Genomic DNA, 22,500 nt, shown 5'->3' on the forward strand with positions numbered 1-22,500 from the left:
ATAGCTTGATAATGTACAGGTATATAACAGATATGCAGGTATACATATATATATATATATATATATATATATATATATATATATATATATATATATATATATATATATATATATATATATATATATATAATTAATAAGTCTTAGGGTAGCAAAATATTAAGAAATTTAATTTAATTTCCTACCAGTGGTGTAGCGAGAAAAAAATTAGTCAACAGACTATATATTATTCATGTAAAATACAGTGTACATCTAATACACATTAGAGATGCCCAGAAAAGATACCTGTACATACATATATACATATACATATATACATATATATATACATATATACATATATATATACATATATACATATACATATATATATACATATATACATATACATACATATATATACATATATACATATGCATATACATATGCATATATACATACATATATATATACATATATGCATACATATATAACTATATACTTACCTATCGCTGTTGTTTATTGCATTATTCCTGTATATATTTGTTTCCATCAGTTTTATGAAATACATCAAAGTACAAATAAAGACACAAACACTGACATGAATAGAGAGAATGCTACTGTCGAATAGTTACAGCGTATGAGAACGTGATAGGGGAAATTTACGTGAAAAACAAAGAGATAGTGATGAACGTGAGAAAATGAGAACAGAATTATAGAAAATCACCTTTGAGGAACAAAGCTATCAAGTGCACATGACACACACTCCAATGCTACATATAATAAATGATTATTTTATAATACATAGACTCGCTTCTTCTACCTGAAGGCTTTTATTTGTAATTGCTGGCAAGATTGTGAGGATATGAGTGTAAATCTTCCTCCTTTTCTGGATGTATATACGTACACATCTGCAACGTTTTATAGCATAATATATGCGTGTTTAATATTGCTAAGGTATTTCTAAGAAGTTCTTGGCAGTTATTATTTGGTTCTCTGAATACTATTATTATATTATATATTGCAAAGTATGAAAAAGAAGAAAAAAACATTCTGCTAGGACACATAGGCAATCATTCATATACAAATGAGATTGTCTTGGCCGGAACAAAGTTTGCAATGAGGTCTTTTCAATGTATATAATCGCTGCTGAAGTGCATTGGAGTCAATCATTTACCGAACCACATACAATTATGGAACGCCTGAGTTTAACTTTTTGCTCTAGATTTACTAACCGTCAAAACCTGAGATAATTGGTGTATGTCTTGTTTGTGTGCGGAGTCTAAATTTATAACTGAAATGAGCCGACAACAATAATAATAATCATTTCTATTAAGGACACAAGGCCTTAATTTTTTTGGGAGTAGACTTGTCGATTACATCGACCTCAGTGTTTTACTGGTACTTAATTTTCGTCCCGAAAATGATAAAAATGCAAAGTGGACATTGGCGGAATTTGAACTCAGAACAAAGATGGGCGAAATGCCGCTAAGCATTTTGCCTGGCGTGTTAACGATTCTGCCAGTTCGCCGAATTAACAATCAGAATAATAATAATGATAATAATAATTATTATATTACTGAAGCAAGAAAACCCCATACGATTATAGATGAGGAAAGAAACAGACACGGTCAAATCACAGACGTATGATAACAGAGTGTATACCAAAAAGGTTGAGAATTATTGGCACCTAGAGAGAGAGAGATGAAGAAGTTTTAGTGACGAAGGAAACAATTATTCCCGTGATGATTAGTGAGTTGTCGCAACACCCAAACTCCTACCAAAGAGACAAAATGATATTGGAATTATCACTCGCATTGTCGAACTGCCGAAGAGTGCGAGAATCCGAAGATAGTTTCCTAAGATAGTTTCCTGAGATTTGAAGAGACGCCTTCACACTAAACCTCAAGATAACGTCCCTGTTAATTAAGTTAACATGGAAACATAAAAGAAAAAATAGTAACTTGAATACTGGCATGACAACGTACTGTAATATGTTTAGTATGTAACATATTGAAAAGTTAAGACGTTATCCGCTCACTTCAAAAACTCATGCTATTAACGGCATATAAGTAGCAAGGGATCGAGAAAAAAACAAATGATCAAAGAATAGACAAGTGGATGACATGATTAAATTTCTTGCTGCGATGTCAGTAGGCAGTATCTCGATAGTAAAAACCATTTAATCTCTTATATCTGATTTCTAACAATGAACCGAGCTAAGGCTAATTATGAGATAATATATATATATATATATATATATATATATATATATATATATATATATATATATATATATATATATATATATATATATATATATATATATATATATATATATATTGTGTATATTTATTATATCATACATTTTATTTCTGTCGTATATTATAGTACATAATTGCCGTCTTATCTTCGGGCAATAAGACTGTTCTTTTCCTTAATTGCATGTCAACTTGATTCTTGAGATAATTTCTCCTTCTCAAGTAGAGATGATCTTATTTCCTGTAAAGGTGGAGTTATTTCAATGAATCATGAATTTATGTTGTATGGTATTTGACATACATGTATTTCTCTATGTGTGCATGTGCGTATATATATATATATATATATATATATATATATATATATATATATATATATATATATATATATATATATATTATTTTGTTTAAAAGAGTTCCAACACTGTCTGTTTTTTTATGTTTTATTTATATTCCTGCAAAACCAATGTGGGATATAGAATATGGAATATACAATATATAATATAATATACAATATATAATATAAAATAAAAATGGATGGTACAATGAAATAAAGTATTGAATGTCTATTGAATGTCTTATTGAATATATGGAATATGTCTTATTGAATAGATGAAATATTGAGTGTTCAATATAAAGGATTAAATATATAAAGGCGAATACGTATTTTCTATACCTTGTGGTATTTCATCATGGCCGGTATGACAGACTTTATAGAAAATACGTATTCGCCTTTATATATTTAATCCTTTATATTGAACACTCAATATTTCATCTATTCAATAAGACATATTCCATATATTCAATAAGACATTCAATACTTTATTTCATTGTACCATCCATTTTTATTTTATATTATATATTGTATATTATATTATATATTGTATATTCCATATTCTATATCCCACATTGGTTTTGCAGGAATATAAATAAAACATAAAAAACAGACAGTGTTGGAACTCTTTTAAACAAAATAATATATTCCTCTATACACAATCATACAAAACCCCTTTTTTTGTATTTATTTTTACTCGCATATATATATATATATATATATATATATATATATATATATATATATATATATATAGGATGCCAGATGTATTTGTGTCCACTTAATTATCAGGATATTATCCTCTTCAAACCAATTAAAACATTTTTGTTTCTTTCAGACCCCACAATGCCAAATCAAACATTAACGAAAGATTAACATTATAATCATTTGGAACACAGTTATATAGAAATTAACATTTATCTAAATGATGCAAAATTTATTGCACGAATATTTTTGAATGGATTAGTAGCCTTTGCTGCTAATGCATGACCTATTTTAAAGAGAAGATATATTCTCCATGTTCGAAAAGTGTAAGGACGTTAAAATTCATTCAACGGGTGCAAAACATTGGTGGTGATGATCTCTGAAAAATAATGAGCGCCATTTCCAGAGAACTTCGGGTGTTGGATTGGACTACCAGCCCTGTGTTGCACAAGGACTTTTGATATAAGTCGTATGTACTGAAGACAAATCAATTCATGCGTGAATCTGTTATATACGTGTCAAGAAGTTATTTATCAAATAGAAAAACTTTCAAGGACATGGTTTTCTTTGGTACTACTCTGATCACAAAATCTTCGACCAATACTAAAAGTCTGACAGAAGAAATAACATGTGGTTGTGTGCAGGTTTTTTTTTCATGTCCTCTGAGCAATGCATGTTAAAATTTTAGCAACTGCGATAGTTTTAGTTGTAACGAAAATAATATCACACTGTTTCACATCTTTTCACGGGGTTTTTGAATCAATGTTGCTGAATACGTTTACGTGCTGGACTGGAGACTGGATGAATGAAGTACGCAGAGGTTTCATATATTATATATATGAATAAATGGTTTCCAAGGTTGTAGTTCATCATCATTCTATATAGCAAATCCATCGTTGTATTTAAATATCTCACTTTATGTGTCTCTCAAAGCCTCTCTCTCCCTGCATCTCTCTCTCTCTCAACCTCTTCTCTCACACCCATCTTTCTCTCTTTTCCGAATTAAAAAACAATCCCTCTATCCCTGTAAAAAGAGTAAAGACATCATAAAATTAAAGTGCACTTCCAGATAACCGTATCCGAGGCTTAATTTCGATCTACACTGTGAACCAATTCATATTCCTTTGCTGTATCACAAATCTCACAGAGCGGTTTCTTTTAAATCATCATTAATGCTTTATATTAATGCAATCTGTACATGCACCTCAGTCAACTAGAAAACTCACTTCACTTATAGCACCATCATAATGGGAGGCATGGCTGTGTGGTGAAGAAGTTTGCTTCCCAAGCCTTGATGACTGGACTGAAACTGAAAGAAGCCCGACATGTCTCTTTGTGTGCCCTGTGTTTATATGTATCCCCTACTAACACTTAACAACTGGTGTTTGCTTATGTGCATGTAACTTATAAGTTTCACAAGTAAAAAAAAGTAAAAATATACTAGAGTCGATTTGATCGACTAAAAGTTTCATAGAGGTGCCCCAGCATGGTTGCGATTTAAAGATTAAATCAAAGAAAAGACCTTTCGAAACCAATTTTTAAATTGTTCATGAAACACGGGGGCTGTTTTGCATTATCATACCTATATTTTAAGACAGTCACAATTATATTTATATATATAAATTGTTAATAAGGAAGTAAGGAAGAAAATCAAGAATTATGGATGTATGAATAATTTGTGTGATATAACGAGGTTAACAGATTTTTTTTGATATCTTTACTTGCATCTATAATTCACTAGCTAAATACATACGCATAATATATATGATCTAACTTCTTAAACTTATTACTAATTCGTCTGTATCCTTTCAAGAAATATGTTAACCTTTGTAGTATATGCTCATAAAGTTCCCATGAGATTCGGCCACATATAGTTGAAAATAATTGCTAAAGGTTCATGAATCGAAATATATAATTAGGTATTTGGTATCTGCCATTTCTTTTACAGCTTTATAATTTATTCGTATTGTTTTTATAAAATCATAGAAATAAATTATTTATACATCCATAGATCTCCATTTTCTTCCTCTTATTATTATTGACATGTATTACTATTATAACCCCTAACACATTGCCGATACTTTCTCCTTATATGATAGTGATTAACCAATGAGATTTTGGGATTATTTAATCCCTAATGACATCCTACAATTGATTATATACATATAATAACATCTTAACGGCGTGAGCGTGGGTGTCTGTTCCCAAGGCCACGGTGGTGAGGATGTGTATATGTCTATATGTGTAACTGTCAACATGTGTATATTTATCTTTCTTAATTTCATTTTCTAATGCATATCCTTTGTCATTTTTATTTTATTATTTTCCTTTAAGTGATGTATTCACTATGAACTATAGCCAGACTCATTAACCGGTTACAACCCGGAAATTGTACCTATACCTGACCATTATAGCCAACAACTTAATGGCAACAACAACATGCCAAGCGAAACCAAGGTATCTTCTTTAGAACAAGACACCAGATGAGTTGCATTCTTCACTGGAGAAGCAACCCAATCAGTTGTACAGTATACCACCAGTAAGGGACCGATGCAAGATGGGTCGAAACGATCGTTGTGATGAATAAAGGTTCTCTTGGACGCCATTTTCTCTTTCCCTTATTCACTATATATATATATATATATGTGTGTGTGTGTGTGTGTGTGTGTGTGTGTGTGTGTGTGTGTGTGTATGTGTGTGTGTGTGTGTGTACATATATATATATATATATATATATATATATATGCGTGTGTGTGTGTGTGTGTTCGTGTGTATGTATGTTTATAAAGTTCTGTTGGTTTGTTAGCAACTGGCTTCAACCTTTTCCAGATGGACTTAAATTAAACTCAAACGAAAATCCTATATATATACAGACATGCAAACAGGTAGACATACAGACAAATAGACAGACAGAGGGACAGCGTGATAGATAGATAGATAGATAGATAGATAGATAGATAGATAGATAGATAGATAGATAGTGTGTATATGAATGTGCATAAATCTGAACATCTAATTAAAGGGCTCACTCTACTTACGGGGCAGTTTATTATAGTCTTGTGTAGCTTCTGGAGTTGTCGCTCTTGCTGTCGACGCAGTTTTGTCTGAAAGATAATAACACATTAGCTCCTACTAGACCGAAGTGTAAGTAATATTGTTATAAGAGATGGTGTAGCATACCATTAAATCGACACGAAGATATAATTTTCCATAAATTGTGAATGCATGTCATTGATCATAAACGAAAGCCAAGAAATTAAGGTGAGACTTGTAGGGTTTATTCAAATCGGTTGCTTAACTTACTGAATATAATTTTTCCATCAAATACCAGCGTAAGGGCTTTAAAAGTGCAGGGTGAGGATATCTGGAACATCTTTAATCACACATCTCAGTAAAGAGTAACATGTATTAAACATTGCTGAATGACGTTTGATTTGTTATGTCAAGTTAACATATAACGCAAACTGCTCATTACTGTTTGAAAATGATAGGTGGGTATATTTGTTTAATATAGGCTGAAAGGAAAGACGTTATAGTCATAGTCAGAATATATATATATATACTAGAGCCAGTGTTAGGGTAAAAATATATAGCTGCATTTTATAGCACATAGATACTTAGAGTTGTTTTTAATTAGATATACACAACAATACGCGCGATATACCAGAAGAACTAATATTATAAGCTGTATGCACAATTTAAATAACTTCATATTATATTTCGTCAGCATTGTTTGTGATGGTAATGAAAGCGGGGAAATCTATGTAACTGAATTGCTTTTATTTATGTCTTTTCAGAAACTGAATTCAGAAGCCATTGGGATCAAATAAGCACAGACATTACACATCAAACAAAACGCCTGCATTTTTTATTAACGGTACTCTACCTTCAGATTTAACTTCAAACTTCAGAGTTCAAATTTATATTTTAACCTTGAAGAGTCTATGATAAATAATTCGGCCGAGTTAATATTGTTGTAAAGCAGTCAAGAACCCGGAGACCATCTCTCTATCACACAATAGTTATCCGGTATTTAATGAACTAGCAGCACTATTGTATATAATGTATGGACCTGTTTTGCACAATTTATCTTTGTTTAAAGTAATGGAGATTTATTCTGTTTTTCTGTAGGCGCTATAAACATTAGTCTGCAATGAAATAGACGTTAAAATGATATGTAAATATCTCTCAATCCATCTGTTTGCTTCTCTTTCTCTCTCTCCCTCGCTCTCTCTCTTATCTTCTTCTTCATCTTCTTCTTCTTCGTCTTCTCTCCTTCCCAACCTCTCGCTCACTCGCATTCTCTTACGAATTCAAAATCGACCTCAGTAAATAAAGTAAAGACTTCATAAAATTAAAGTGCACTGTCAGATAACCATATCAGAGATTTAGTTTCGATCTACGGTGTAAAACAATTCATATTCCTTCGTTGTATCACAAATTTCACGGAAAGGTTTCTGTTAAAATATCATTACTGTTATATATTAATATCATAAATACAAGCATCTCAGTCAACTAGAAAATGCACTTCCTTACAGCACCATCATAATGGTAGGCATGACTGTGTAGTAAGAAGTTTGCGTTATCTTTGCTAGGGAGGGCGATTGTGGCGCAGATGTTCATAGCATCTGTTATCACCTACCGTCTGACCATTGTGCCTTACCCCGATTTGTGACTGAACAATTTGGAGAGAATCCTTTTCCGCGGGCAATACCTGCAACAGGAGTTCCACTGCGGAATCCTATAGTGGGTTAGTGGAATGTATGTCAGACGATGTTCTTGGGGAGGCCCTGGGCTTCGATGAAGATCAGTTGATCAACCTGTTCAGGAGAACTTTCGGGCCGGGCTACCTGGATAATAAACAGAAGTTCCTGGCTTGACAGTGCTACCGTTCGGCTTTGCCTGTTCGAGACAAGTTGTCAAGGCACGGTAGTGCCGTCTCGCTGACATGCCCGAGGTGCAGACGGCACAGAGAAACTGTCTTCCAGGCCTTCGTGGAGTGTCCGGAATTATCGGGACTGATAGCTTTTATAGAGCAACAGTTGTCAACGATGGGAAAAGTACTGCTATCGGCTGAGTCTATTATCAAGATTGTGCCGCCTCCTTCCCTTTCACAGAGAAAGGATATCTTGTTTGTTCTGCATGGTTGGCATACTGAAAGAAACAGTATGGAAGACGCGAGTAAGTGGGATAGTAACAGGTACCTTCGTATCTGGCCAGGAGTTGGTTAATTTTTTTAGTTACCACCTCGATATTAAGGTCAGGCCGGAGAAGAAATACTGTTCACAGGATATGAATAGATGGAAGCCAGTAATGAACTTGCTGCGAGTGACTGGAACTAGATAAGGGGGGACAGGGGCAAAAAATTAATGTTCGAATCTGGCGGTTGGATGCCTTTCCTTCAGTTATACACATGGCAAAATTTGCAATTAAAAAATGATTATCACATTTAATTTTGAAATTTTAAGTATATATATATATATATATATATATATATATATATTAACCGCATGACATTTGTCTATCATCATCCGAAACATTTTCATCCGTGGTAAAGAAACTGCTTCTCTCTCTATATTTGTCTGTCCTTCTTTGTCCCATCTGTGTAAGGCTTCCATAGCCAATTTTAGGAAATATGAAATAAAGAAGTTTTCTCCCTAACCAAGTTGTCTTGAGTTCAGTCGTATTCCATGGCACTTAGGACAAGTAATTTCCACTCTAAGTCTGAGGCAACTAAAGCCTTAATGAGTGGATTTTGCTGACGGAAACTGAAAGAAGCCCGTTGTGTCTCTTTCTGTGTCCATGTATTTGTGTTTATCTCTTTCCATCACTTACTAACTGGAGTTTGCCATATGAAGATAGCCAGCCAAGAATATTTATTTTTGACGATGTATCGGAAAGAAGACTGCTTGTTACCAAGGTTTTACTCAGAATTACCTCCACATAAACCGACCGGCGTATTTCTTCTTTTCTATTACATCATTTTGGAGCACTGCTGTGACTCCGGCCTCATATACGACTCAGTTTGTCAAAGACTCTTGATTGAGTGGGCAAGCCTCAGAGACACTGCAGTTACAAAGAGGAGTGGGCTCTGCCCTGGTTTGCAGGAGATAATGTCTTTCACCAGTTATATGACACTTTTATCGAGAGTCTATTAAGAATCTTGTACTTACGGTTTTCTGGGAAATGTGTTTCTCTTGATGCCTCCGTTAGTTTTGGCATTTAGCGAGAAAGAAGTGGAGGAGGAGAACCGTACCATTTTCCTAGCTATTACTTTGGTTTCGTATTTTCGATTAAAGGGTTGTAAAATATCTTATTTTTCAAGCCACATTTAGCAAGAATTAGTAAAAGTAGGCGGCTGCATTATCAAATAATTCCTTTCAAGATGAGACATTAGATATATTTATACAGATGAGACTTTAGATATATTAATACAGATTTCTCATAACTATAGGAAGATGTCAGGGTTGTTTATTCGTTTTATGAGTAGGTTTTCAAGAGAGCTAGTATACGTCTAGGGAAACAGCGAGCACATCAACTTTGGACAGATTAGTGTTTGCAGTAATGCAGTAGCCTAAATGGCTAAGGGTGTATATGAGTATTTTCCCGAATTTATCAAATTTATTTTCAGCACGATATTGGCCAATATCGAGGGACCTTCGATCTCAATGTCTCAAATATATAAAGGTCTACAACATTACCGATGTCCGGACTGTCATACAGTACCATCGATACAGCGAACCAGTAATTTCTAACAATTTGTTTTCCTATGATGAGCTCTTACACACACGAGAGACTTCAGCTCTGTTTGGTCAATATTATCATACCTTTTTGCGAACACAATAGTAACTTCTCGATATCGAGGGATAAAGGCCTACAATAAGAAATAGAGTAAATCTGGTTCTACTTTTATACTATAAATTCCTAAATAAATCTATGACTGCGGCTGAATTTCAGATCCGAAATATATACATACACACATTCAGTCACACAAACGCGTGCGTACACGCACACACAGATAGATAACACATACACAATATATGTACTTTGCTTGTTCACGATTTGGCATGCATCGGGTGGTAAAATACCTAAACTACGAGTTTAGGTATTTTATCACCCAGTAAAGATCGATAAGTTGTGAAAGATCGATATCCATCGCTTCTGATGGGACTCGGCGTGAATTGTCTCGCCTGTCAATGACGTACACAGACAAGTTTCTATCCGTTTCCGTCTACTAAATCCACCTTCGAATATTTAGTTGGTCCGGGTCTATAGTGGAAGTCATTTATCCAAGTTGTCACGCAGTGGGACCGAGCCCAAGACAACTTGGTTGGGAAGCAAACTTCTTACCACACAGCCACGCCTACCATTTTGACGGTGCTCTAATTGAAATGACTTTTCTAGTTGACTAAAATGCATGTATATATGACATTAATATATAAAAGTAATAATATTTTAACAAAAACCTCTCAGAGGGATTTGTGATACGACAAAGGAATATGAAGTGGTTTACACTGCAGATCCAAATTAAGTCTCGGATATGGTTATTTGGAAGTGCACATATTTTATGACGTCTTTGTTCTAGCTACACGGACTGATTTTAAATTCGGGAAATGAGAGTGAGAGAAAGGTTGGGAAAGACAGACAGAAAGGGTTGAAAGAAAGATTTAAATATCCTTCAAACGTTTATGCCGTGTCTGCATGGCATGTAACTATTAGTATCTCTTATTTTAATGGTGTGTACGTTCATGACATTTATCTTTCACAGGATGGAGTACATTCTATTTTGTTGACCCTACCTATAACGAAACAGTAAACTATACATAAAACAAAGTGTATGTGTGTATGTATGCATGTATATATATATATATATATATATATATATATATATATATATATATATATATATATATAGATATATATATATATATATATATATATATATATATATATATATATATATATATATATATGTGTATGTATATATATATATATATATATATATATATATATATATATATGTATATGTATATGTATGTATAACCTCTGTCGCTTGTTTGTATTATTGAATAACCTAAAAACGAAAAAAAGAAAGGTGGTTCTGGATATAAAAGTATACATCTATGAACCGGGTTAATTGCTTGAAGTTTGCTTTTGACAGACTTATATATTTTATGGGAAAAAAATGTGATATTGTCTTCACTAATGACCATTAATGGCGTAAACAAATGGAACTGTTTTTTTTTTTATCAAACATCAGTAGCTGGAGATAAAATCTTTTTTTATGCTAAACATCTAACTTTTTGACAGCTAATAATGCTTCGCTGCATTATAGCTTTCATTATTTTCGATTCAATATTCCTATGTAGATTCGTTACACTTAGTAATGTAATAAATAACGTTTAATCCTATCTAATTTTTGCGCAAAGCCAACAGTTTTTTTAAGAGGAGGGATTGAGTTCGTTACATAGACATTAGTATTTGACTGCTCCGCAATTTTATCTACCCCGGAGGGGTATTTGAACTGAGAATGTAAACGACCGAAAGAAATGCTGTTATCCTTTTTTCTCCGATGATCTAATGATGTTGTTAGCTCACCACCTTAATAAATACCATATGACCCTTTCTAAATTTTGCACAAGTACAGCAGCTATAAAGTGGGTGGGCAAAAACAAATATATTGCCCCGAATACTTGTTTTGGTACTTTTATCGATCCCAAAAGAATGAAAGTAAAGTTGGCCTCCATCAGATTTGAGCTTCAAACAGGACAAGACGGAAGAAATGTCACTATGCATTTTCTCCAAAGTGCTACCGATACTGCCAGCTCGAAGAATTTATGAATAAGATATAATAAAATCAAAATACTGAAGTTCTGATTTGTTTAAAGATAGCTCTGTTGAATATGATCAAACATTTCAATTTCTTACAGTCATCTATGACCTATCAAATAAGTTGATTCTATAATAAGATTACATATGTCTGACAATTATAAGATTTAATCCACTGATAGATTCACTTATTGAACATTCAAATTAAGTTAGATGAATTCTTCTAAAGCACATCCTGTTTTCTTCAGCTGATATATGTCATCATAGTTAACTTTTCACATTAGTCAGGAAACACTAATAACATGAATATTTTCACATCATTGCCCCATTTTATCTACAAATACCCAGAAATCCTTCCTCTTCGTCCACCTACTATCCATAAAGGGTAAACTGTAACAGTTCGCAATGAAAATTTATCTCCCCACAAGATTCATACTATTATTTTTTTCAAATATGAAGATGCCTTATCTAAAATAAAATCTCCATAAGTATCAACTTTCTGGTAACACTTTCTGCTCCCGCAGAAATCATTTCACAAATACCATATCATAAGATCTACATCACAAGGGTCGTTATAACAAGAGCTGCACCACAAACAACTATATTAGGCACTATTAGAACAAGCTGTAATGCTTTAAGTCATATATTGCCTGCTTGCTGAAAGCATTGCTCCTACAGCATATCTGTCTACGTCTATGTATATATATATATATATATATATATATATATATATATATATATATATATATATATATATATATATATATATATATATATATATATATATATATATATATATATATATATATATATATATATATATATATATATATATATATATATATATATATGTATATATATATATATATATATGTATATATATATATATATATATATATATATATATATATATATATATATATATATATATATATATATATATATATATATATATATATATATATATATATATATATATATATATATATATATATATATATATATATATATATATATATATATATATATATATATATATATATATATATATATGAACGTGGAGGCACATTGGCCCGGTGGTTAGGGCAGCGGACTCACGGTCATAGGATCGCTGTTTCTTCCTGTTTCTGTTGTACCTGTAATTCAAAGGGCCAGCCTTGTCACACTGTGTCACGCTGATTATCCCCGAGAACTACGTTAAGCGTACACGTGTCTGTGGAGTGCTCAGCCACTTGCACGTTAATTTCACGAGCAGGCTGTTCCGTTGATCGGATCAAGTGGAACCCTCGACGTCGTAAGCGACGGCGTGACAACAACAATATGTGAATGAATATACATCTGAATCATAACCAAATTCTATTGTCTTTCCTCTGTATAGTCCCCATTAATTACTCTATTATAAACTAGTTTAGTATGAGTTAACTTTAGCATATTTAATGTAGCTAGGTCTAAAACACTAGAAATAATTAAATATTAGGCAATGACTAATATTCTTTTCTACTCTAGGCACAAGGCCCGAAATTTTCGGAGAGGAAGTCAGTCGATTCGATCTACCCTAGTACGCAACTGGTACTTAATTAATCGATCCCCCGAAAGGATGAAAGGCAAAGTCGACTTCGGCGGAAATTGAACTCAGAATGTAAAGACAGACGAAATATCGCTAAGCATTTCGCCTGACGTGCTAACGTTTCTTATTTCTTTATTGCCCACATGTGGCTAAACATAGAGGGGACAAACAAGAACAGACAAAGGGGCTAAGTCGATTGCATAGACCTCAGTGAGTAACTGGTACTTAATTTATCGATCCCCCGAAAAGATGAAAGGCAAAGTCGACCTCGGCGGAATTTGAACTCAGAAAGTAACGGCAGACGAAAAACCGCTATGCATTTCGCCCGGTGTGCTAACGTTTCTTATTTCTTTATTGCTCACAAGGGGCTAAACATAGAGGGGACAAACAAGAACAGACAAAGGGGCTAAGTCGATTACATCGACCCCAGTGCGTAACTGGTACTTAATTTATCGACCCCGAAAGGATGAAAGGCAAAGTCGACCTCGGCGGAATTTGAACTCAGAACGTAGCGACAGGCGGAATATCCCTAAGCATTTCGCCCGGTTTGCTAACGTTTCTGCCAGCTCGCCGCCTTAGTCGATGAGTAATATTGTTCTAGTTCTGTTGGCCAATACAGCATGCATAGGAAAAGAGGTTTCAGTTTTATTACTACCTGCCTGGGAAGCTGAAATAATGATAAAATTACCACTACGTAAAGAAGCGAACTCTACGGTAGCTGGCATAGAAAGACATATTACATTTTAGAAAATAAAGCTATAAAAAGGGGTTTTGAAGCAGAAAGTTGATATACAGGGCTGGCAAAAAGTCACCGGACAGTAAATCAGAGTTCCATGAATACTTAATATTCAATTTTATTTATTCATTCCAATTATGAAAGTTTTAATAATTGAATGCTGTGGGTTAAAATCAGCGTCTTTTTTTTTTTTTTTCAACATTTGTCTATTTATTAGCGAAGTTTCATATAATTTTTTTTTTCTAATCTTGGAATTAGATGGGTTTTGATTTACTGTCGGGTAACTTTTAGCCAACTTTGTATGTGTAAATGCATATTCCCACGCTTAACTAACTGATAAGAGTCAATATCAAACAAGATGCACCAAAGATATTGGATATCATGTAAAGGATACATGATATATATTCAATGTATACTCCTGAAATTCAAGAAATTATCAAAGTATTATAAGGTTCAAATGGGAAGGCGCCGTACCTGTTGAATGAAAGAATTCACTTCTTTAAAAGCGTCAATAGCTTTGAATAGGTCTGGTCTGTCTGAGTGGTCCATAGCCGTATGCGTCAGCAAAGCGGTCAGTAAATACACGTATTCTTCAATACGTTCCATTGGCGTTAGTAGAATCTCCTGAAGGCTGAAAATTAAAACTTGTTCTTTAAGGAACTGATTTGTCACAATGATATAAGTTATAAGAAAATAAATACAGTCATTTGAATTGCTTTCCATGATTTGTAATAATTGTATAATTCATCGAATCTACAGAAATAAAATTAAAAGTTTTACCTGATACCATTAGGTCATCCCATAAATAAACACTGTAATGAATCGTAATCGTCAATATAGTTTCCATGATTATCTATAGCATCTTTCTATCTACTCGTAAGCTTTTTAATCCCATTAGTGAAAAACACTTTCGATTTCGAAGAGAAGAAATCTGAAAGATCAGTTTCGACTTCCTAAGTTGTTTCGTGAGCTATTCCCTCCAAATGGTTCTGTAAACCACAGAACAAAGAGCAACCTGAAGGATCGAGGTCTGGAGAGTAAGGCGGATAACAAATTTCTTCCCAGCGAAGTTCCTCGATCTTCTGTAACGTGATCTTTGTAGTCTGAGGTCTTGCATTTTTCCTGATGAAACACTACTCACTTTCGATTCACTAAAGCAGTCATTTTTTCTGCAAACGCTCTAATTGCTGGGTGTTCAAACACTCTAATTGTTGACAGTAGACCATTGAGCATTGATTGTTTGATTATTTAATAGCAAATTCAAAGTCAATGACTCATTTACAATCCCACCAAACAAAAAGGAGAACCTTCTTCGCATGGAGTTCCGTTTTTTCCGTAGTGGCTGGGTCTTTTCCCTTTCACCAAACCAATATCTACAACGCTTAACATGTTGATAGAAGAGCCATTTTCAATCACCGGTCACCAGTCTGTCCAAAAAGGGCGAGATAAGTTCACAAGAACGAAGAGAAGATCAGATGTCCACTCAGGATTTGCAGTTGGCTTAAAACAAATCATGAGGAACCCATTTTCCGAGTTTGTTGACCTTTCCAAGCCGTTGAAGATGGCGGTAAACAGTTGTATGGCTTGAACGAAGCTTGCTTGCCAATTCTTCGACTGAAATTGCATGATGAGTTTCAAATTCTGCAAAAAAAAAGAGCGTATCATAAAACTCAATTGGACGTCTTGTTCGGGCATCATCTTCAACTTTGAAATCACCACTTCTAAATTTTACAAACCATCATCTGCAAGATTTCATTCAGGCACTCTTCCTTATAAACTGAGTGAATATTTCGAGTCTCTTCAGCTGCAAGGTTTGCATTTTTTAAAGCTCATAATGCATTATGTGCTGCAAATGTTTAAACACATTCATGTTTGAAGAGCTACAATTAGTGTAATTTCAATTAGATTATCCTGCAAAAGGAAATTTAATTAGTTTAACTATGCCCAAATACATATAAATATTACTTGATACAATTAGACATTCTAAAATGTTGTTAACGTGTTTAGAAATTGAAAATATAGAAGTCCGAACATTATTTATGGGATGACCCGATGGATCTTTCTGATTTGGCGGGCGCCACTTGTTTTCTAAACGAAACACTTTCAAACTTAGTACACTGGTAGAATGTATCATATAAAACATATTTTACTCTTAGTATTTCGTGTTAAAATTGTCGTATTTCGGTAATTTCAACCAATCAATGACGTCTATTGAGGTGAAAACAATTACTGCTGTAGAATGTAAACAACACATCTAGTGGTATAATGGGATGTTTTCCCTTGAATAAAATTAGTGCCGTTGTTTGTCAACAACAATTAACGGCGGTACTGTCATTTATGACATCGTTCGTGCGTTTGTACTGGTTTTAGCTTTAGGGTTTTAGGGTTAGGGTTTGGGTTTTAGAGTTAGTGTTTGGGTTTTAGAGTTAGTGTTTGGGTTTTAGAGTTAGGGTTAGGGTTAGGGTTAGGGTTGTTGTTATGAGTTAGGTTATGGCAAAAATAATCATAACCCGAACCCTAACCATAAAATGTTTGTGTGTGTGTGTGTGTTTCTTTCCAGTGCCAAATAGTAGAGTTACTATAAGAGGCTAAATGTCCAGTCAGCCGATTCAAACTGTCAGCGTCGAAACAACTACGATGAATTGTCTCATTCTATGGTAATAAATACCGCATCTCTTTCAAGGTTACCATTTATCTTCTTTAAACTTAATAGTGTGGCACTGGTTCTAAAGAGCAAAAAGCAAACTGAGGAAAATAAGCGATCATGGTCAACCACTGCATCCGTCTCCTTCCCCGTTCGTCTTGAACTGGTGTTGCCACCTATTTGAAGATGGACACGGACGACAGAGTGAAGTTGACTGTGCGTAACACATCTCACCTCCAAACAAACGCGTTGCGCAAAACTGCAATCATCCTTAACGATGACTAGAGGACCTTCGTCGTTCTACGAACGGACGTATGGTTAATTATAAAGTACGTTATCCCGCTGAGAGACGTATTACCTTTCTCAATTGTTATTCTTATATAGATTTCATTCATATTGGATAATCTTGACGATGTAAACCAATTCTTCTCTGAGATAACATTCTTGTACAAGTATTTCGAACTGTATGATATTTCTCATGTTTAAAAAATCTGGCTATGAATTTCTTTTCCTTAAATAAAGCCTGTGTTTATGTCCATACTATATCTAAATGTTTTTCAAGACAGCAATTAGAGAACTGAAAGTATTCAAAGAAGTCTACGATTACAAAATGACACGTAATTAGATGCGAAACGTTAAACTACGCCTGTAAGCACAGCGGAAGCACCAATTACTGTCTCAAAGAATCTTGAAGAGACTCACTGATACGGGAAATCAAAAGCAAAGCGACTAGATTTTTTTTCCTTTTCTATTCTTTAGCTTATCTGCGTTTTAATTATCGACAAAATATTGGGTCATCCCATAAATAATGCGGTTTTTTATACTTCTTTCATTTTTCAACAAAGTTCTTTTTTTAATCTAAAATACACTCTCCTTCATTTTCTACAAAGCTCTTCCATCTATCTGGAAGACTTGCAAGGACCCTCTTCCCAAATTCACTTGTCTGTGACAAAATATACTCCTCCAGTTCTGTTCTGACCTCGTCTGTAGAGTTCATATTTTTTCCGTCCAAATCACAATAATCAGATGAGGCAATATCCGGCGAATATGGTGGATGCGGCATCGTTTCCCATTCACACTGTTCCAGCCTTTGGAATATCATCCTCACTGGACGTAGACAAACATTATCCTGATGGAACAACCCCTTTCGTCTTGAAACCAAACATGGACGTTATTTCTCTAGTACTGACTTAAACCGCTCAAGGTGCTCGCAGTAGATCGCCTTTGTTTTCGTTTGGTTTGCGTTTCAAATTTTCAAAATGGTTTAAACTTTTCATATCACGAAGACCTTCTTAGCCTGGGCTGGCGGTGTTTCTCCTTGCACTATCAACTTCCATGCATGACATTTTTAAAGAGTAACCAATTCTTGTCACCCCTATTCGGTTCAAAAAAGGTTCATTCGTGAGAGATGACAACAAAGAGGAGCACACATTCACTCTCTGCGAGCGATTAGGCTCGGAAAGTGTGTGAGGAACCCACTGAGCAAATTTGCTGACTTTTCTGATGAGACGCAGGTGTCGATGAATGGGTGAATGACCAAATTCAAGCTTCTCTGGTTGTTTCTCAACAGTTACGAGGGTTTTGTTCCACCAGGGTTTCCAGGACTTCCTCGTCGAGCTCTATATATCTTCCAGGACGAGGCTCGTCTTCTAGGCTGTAGTTTCCGGCTGAATTTCTGGCACCACCGTTGATATTGGCTTACGCCTATTGTCCGATCCCCATATACTGCATAAATATTTTCGCACTTTCCGTTGCGTTGTTGCCTTTATTAAACTTATAAAGCAAAATATGCCAATTGTGCTCCTTTGTCACTTCGATTATAGCCTTGAAAAAGTAACTGCTAAAATCGAACTGTACTCTTCAAAACTTGCACTAAGAATAAGTTCAAGGTAAAATTACTACTTGCTTTCATAGAAAGTTGATGTTGGTAGTTTATCCCGTCCCCTTCCAATTTGTAGTTCATCCAGTTGTAAAAACCGTACTATTTATGGGATGACCCAATATTTTATGTACACGTATAGATGCAAACACAGATTCACAAACGCAAGCATACACTTGCGCACACACACTCTCAGACTCACCTGCACAAACTCACATACACAAACTCATGCACACTCACATACATACAGATATATACACACACGCACGTGTGTGTGTGAGAGAGAGAGGGGGGGGGAGTATGTGTGTACGTGTGCAAAAAGAGTCCTTGAATTTAGTTATCATGTTCTATGCCATTAAGGCATTATTACTTTCTTATATTGTGACAAAGAATTTTCGTGTTTTTTACGATTACGATAGTAATTAGAGATACATTGAGAAAATGAACAGAGATTCTTGGCCCAGTCAGGTGAAACAGAATTGGAACATATCTATGACTGCTAACGCTCTAGCTAATGTCATTTTCCAGACGGTAAAATAATCTGGAAGTCTAATAATAGATTACAAATTCTCGCTTGATCTAGTAATGACATTTTTGCAAAAGTGGCTATGGGGAAATAAACATTGTTTTCTTCAGGTTTTTTTTTTATTTATGTTGTTACATATATAATATTTGTTGACTATGTGATGATATAAGTAGAATAAAGCCTTCGACATCAGGAGGCGTTATTTGTTATAATTTGTTAAACTCACAACATCAATATCATGGAGTGCATACATTGCCTAATAAAGGTGTAGTCTCATCACTTACTGAGAAGGGATTTAGACAACTTCGAAGTACTTTTGAAACTTTCACTTCCGAGTGTTGAAAGAGCACCTGACAAATTGCAATGCTTAACAATAAAATATATTAATGACTGTGAATCAGTACTTTTTAGATGCTACACTTTAATGCAGGGATTCAAGAACTAGAAAATACCTATATAATAAAAAAAATGTTAAATCTTTGTCTAACATAAACTTCTTACTAACGTCAGCAACTGATGAAACCATGAAAGATTTCCTTCGTGGTCTCTACACTCTCAGTTAAACATTTGTTCAATGAAAATTGTAGCAGTAAACACTAACGGGAAGAACTTGTAAGCAATGGCCTTATAAATGAATTGTCCTTTAAAAGTATACTTCGCCGTCTACTAGGAAGAGAAACTCATTCGCTGTCATGTTAGAGCGCTCAACATAGCTCTAAGTCTTTTAGACCTCTGAGTTCTAGAGATGCAGCAGTCTTGAAGTAAATGGAGAAGGCTCATAAACTCCATTCACTTATATTGTGACAAAGAATTGTTGTGTCTTTAGGATGACCGATAGTAATTAGGGATGCATTGAAAAAATGAACAAAGATTTTTTGGCCCAGACAGGTCAAACGGAATTGGAACATATCCATTATCGCTGACGCTCTAGCTAATGTCATTTTCCAGACGGTAAAATAATCTGGAAGTCTGCTGTTACAATTAAAGATGTAACACTTGCATGGTTAACAACACATAAACATGGCTGGTTTTGTGGCGTAAAATGTTCCGTGGAAAGAGCAGCGATACTCACGTGGAAGAAAAAGTGTCACAGGATAAGTTCTGACCAAATAAAGAATAAGAAGAAAGTTATGACCTCGTTTATATCTCCTAGTCTTTGTGCCAATTCAATTGCTGCTTTTGGGTTCTCAGGATGGTCTAACGCAAATTTGACAGGGAATGTAAATGAAGTTTGGCGTTTTCAGGGGAGTTCTGAACGTTTTATTGACAGGAAAGTTGCCTAAATACAAAGGAAAAGACCCCCTTCGGTCACGAATAACAATGAGATTGCACCTAGAATGTTACTTTCCAAGGTACAAGTTCGGGCAAGGTTCCTTTATGGAAGACCAGCAGTCGCCCATTCATACCAGACTCCTGTCTTCACGCCGCCGATGTTATCCAAGGGAAAGGCAAAGGCTGATACAACTTAGCATCATTGACTTCGTAACTCATTTCTATAGCTGAAATAAAGTGTCTTGCTGAAGAACAGAACACGCAGCCCGATCTGGGAATCGAACACCCTACTTCATGATTGTGAGCCCGACGCTCTAACCACTGAGTCATGCGCCTTCACTGCCTAAATATATTACCTACATATTTAACCTATGTCTACACTTGATTAGTCTTTACAGTTGAATGCAATTCTGATCGTTTAATGAAATTATATAACCAAATATGTGTCTGACTGTTTTTGAGGATGCTTGTAGCAATCGGGATGTGATTCTGGGAACAGATTTTCAGAAGCAACATACTTCTGTTATAATAACATACGCAGAACATTAGCTCGAATTCAAGATTTCAAATGTTTAGCCATATTCTCTATGCAGTATGTTAAAATGTAGTGCAGTTGTTATTCGCTAACATAACAAATGATGCGATGCATACAGTTACTAAATTCAGCAAATTCAGTTCCTCTGATCAAAATTTCATATCTCAAAATACTAGGAATAACATGCAGCATCTGAACAGTAATAATATGCATGGAATACAGAGTTAAGAAATCCAAGAAAGTTCGTATAAAGACATGAAAATAGCAAAGGATTCGGCTTTTGTATCAAAAGAGTGAGACGAGAGTGATAAGAGTGAGAGGCATGAGAAGTTGTGAAGTCACTGACGATGGTTTCGGAAAGGAAAGAAAGCATAGGGGAAATGTAGCCCAAAAGTTGCTGGTAGTTTGAGAAGTTCGATAAGTAAAAGCGGCTGCAGATGAATTAAAGAGAAATGAAGAAGTGAGATTTTCAGCTAGAATAACAGGAAGTCGTTATTTCTTAATATACTGGTGGAAAAGGTGGAAGAGAGAGAGGGGGAGGAGGGAGAGGGAGAGTGGGAGGAGAGAGAGGGGGAGGAGGGAGAGAGGGGGGAGGAGGGAGAGAGAGGGGGGAGGAGGGAGAGAGAGAGGGGGAGGAGGGAGGGAGAGAGGGGGGGAGGGAGAGAGAGGGGGAGGAGGGGGAGAGGGGGGAGGAGGGAGAGAGAGGGGGAGGAGGAGAGAGAGAGAGGGGGAGGAGGGATAGAGAGAGGGGGAGGAGGGAGAGAGAGGGGGGAGGAGGGAGAGAGAGAGGGGGAGGAGAGAGAGAGAGGGGGAGGAGGAGAGAGAGAGGGGAGGAGGGAGAGAGAGAGGGGGAGGAGGGAGAGAGAGAGACACCCAGACAGACAAAAAACATAGATCAATATAATGAATCTACGTATACGCAGACACCACCTTCACGAATGAAATTGGATTAGATAACGTACCCGGGACAGCGGAAATTGCTTGGGAAAATTGTCTCAGAAAAAAAGAAATTATGTGGTTTGTGAATAAGAGATGATGTGTGGGTTCTTGATCGGAGAGAATTTCTTAAATGTTTTAGGCCGTTGTTAGGCTTAGTGATGATGATGATGATGATGACGACGACGACGACAACGACGACGACGACGACGACGACGATGACGACCACCACGATCACGGCGGCGGCGGCGGCGGCGGCGGCACGAAGGCGACGACAACACTCTGGTAATAGTAATAGTA

The 22,500-nt window shown here is 35.2% G+C and overlaps 1 protein-coding gene across 2 annotated transcripts in view; it reads right to left on the reverse strand.

Moving 5' to 3' along the window:
• LOC106873511 (epithelial cell-transforming sequence 2 oncogene-like) overlaps nucleotides 1-22,500 on the reverse strand; it is a 146,125-nt gene that overhangs the window by 28,946 nt on the left and 94,679 nt on the right. For both annotated transcript variants that reach the window (XM_089363759.1, XM_089363758.1), the window contains 2 exons: nucleotides 14,883-15,039; nucleotides 6,315-6,380 (listed from right to left, as the gene is read on the reverse strand). In XM_089363759.1, the coding sequence (XP_089219885.1) occupies nucleotides 6,315-6,380; nucleotides 14,883-15,039 (223 nt within the window). The remainder of the gene's footprint in view (nucleotides 1-6,314; nucleotides 6,381-14,882; nucleotides 15,040-22,500) is intronic.

This window comes from Octopus bimaculoides, chromosome 15 (assembly GCF_046866305.1).
Source record: "Octopus bimaculoides isolate indiv1 chromosome 15, ASM4686630v1, whole genome shotgun sequence".
NCBI classification, from domain to species: Eukaryota; Metazoa; Mollusca; class Cephalopoda; order Octopoda; family Octopodidae; genus Octopus; species Octopus bimaculoides.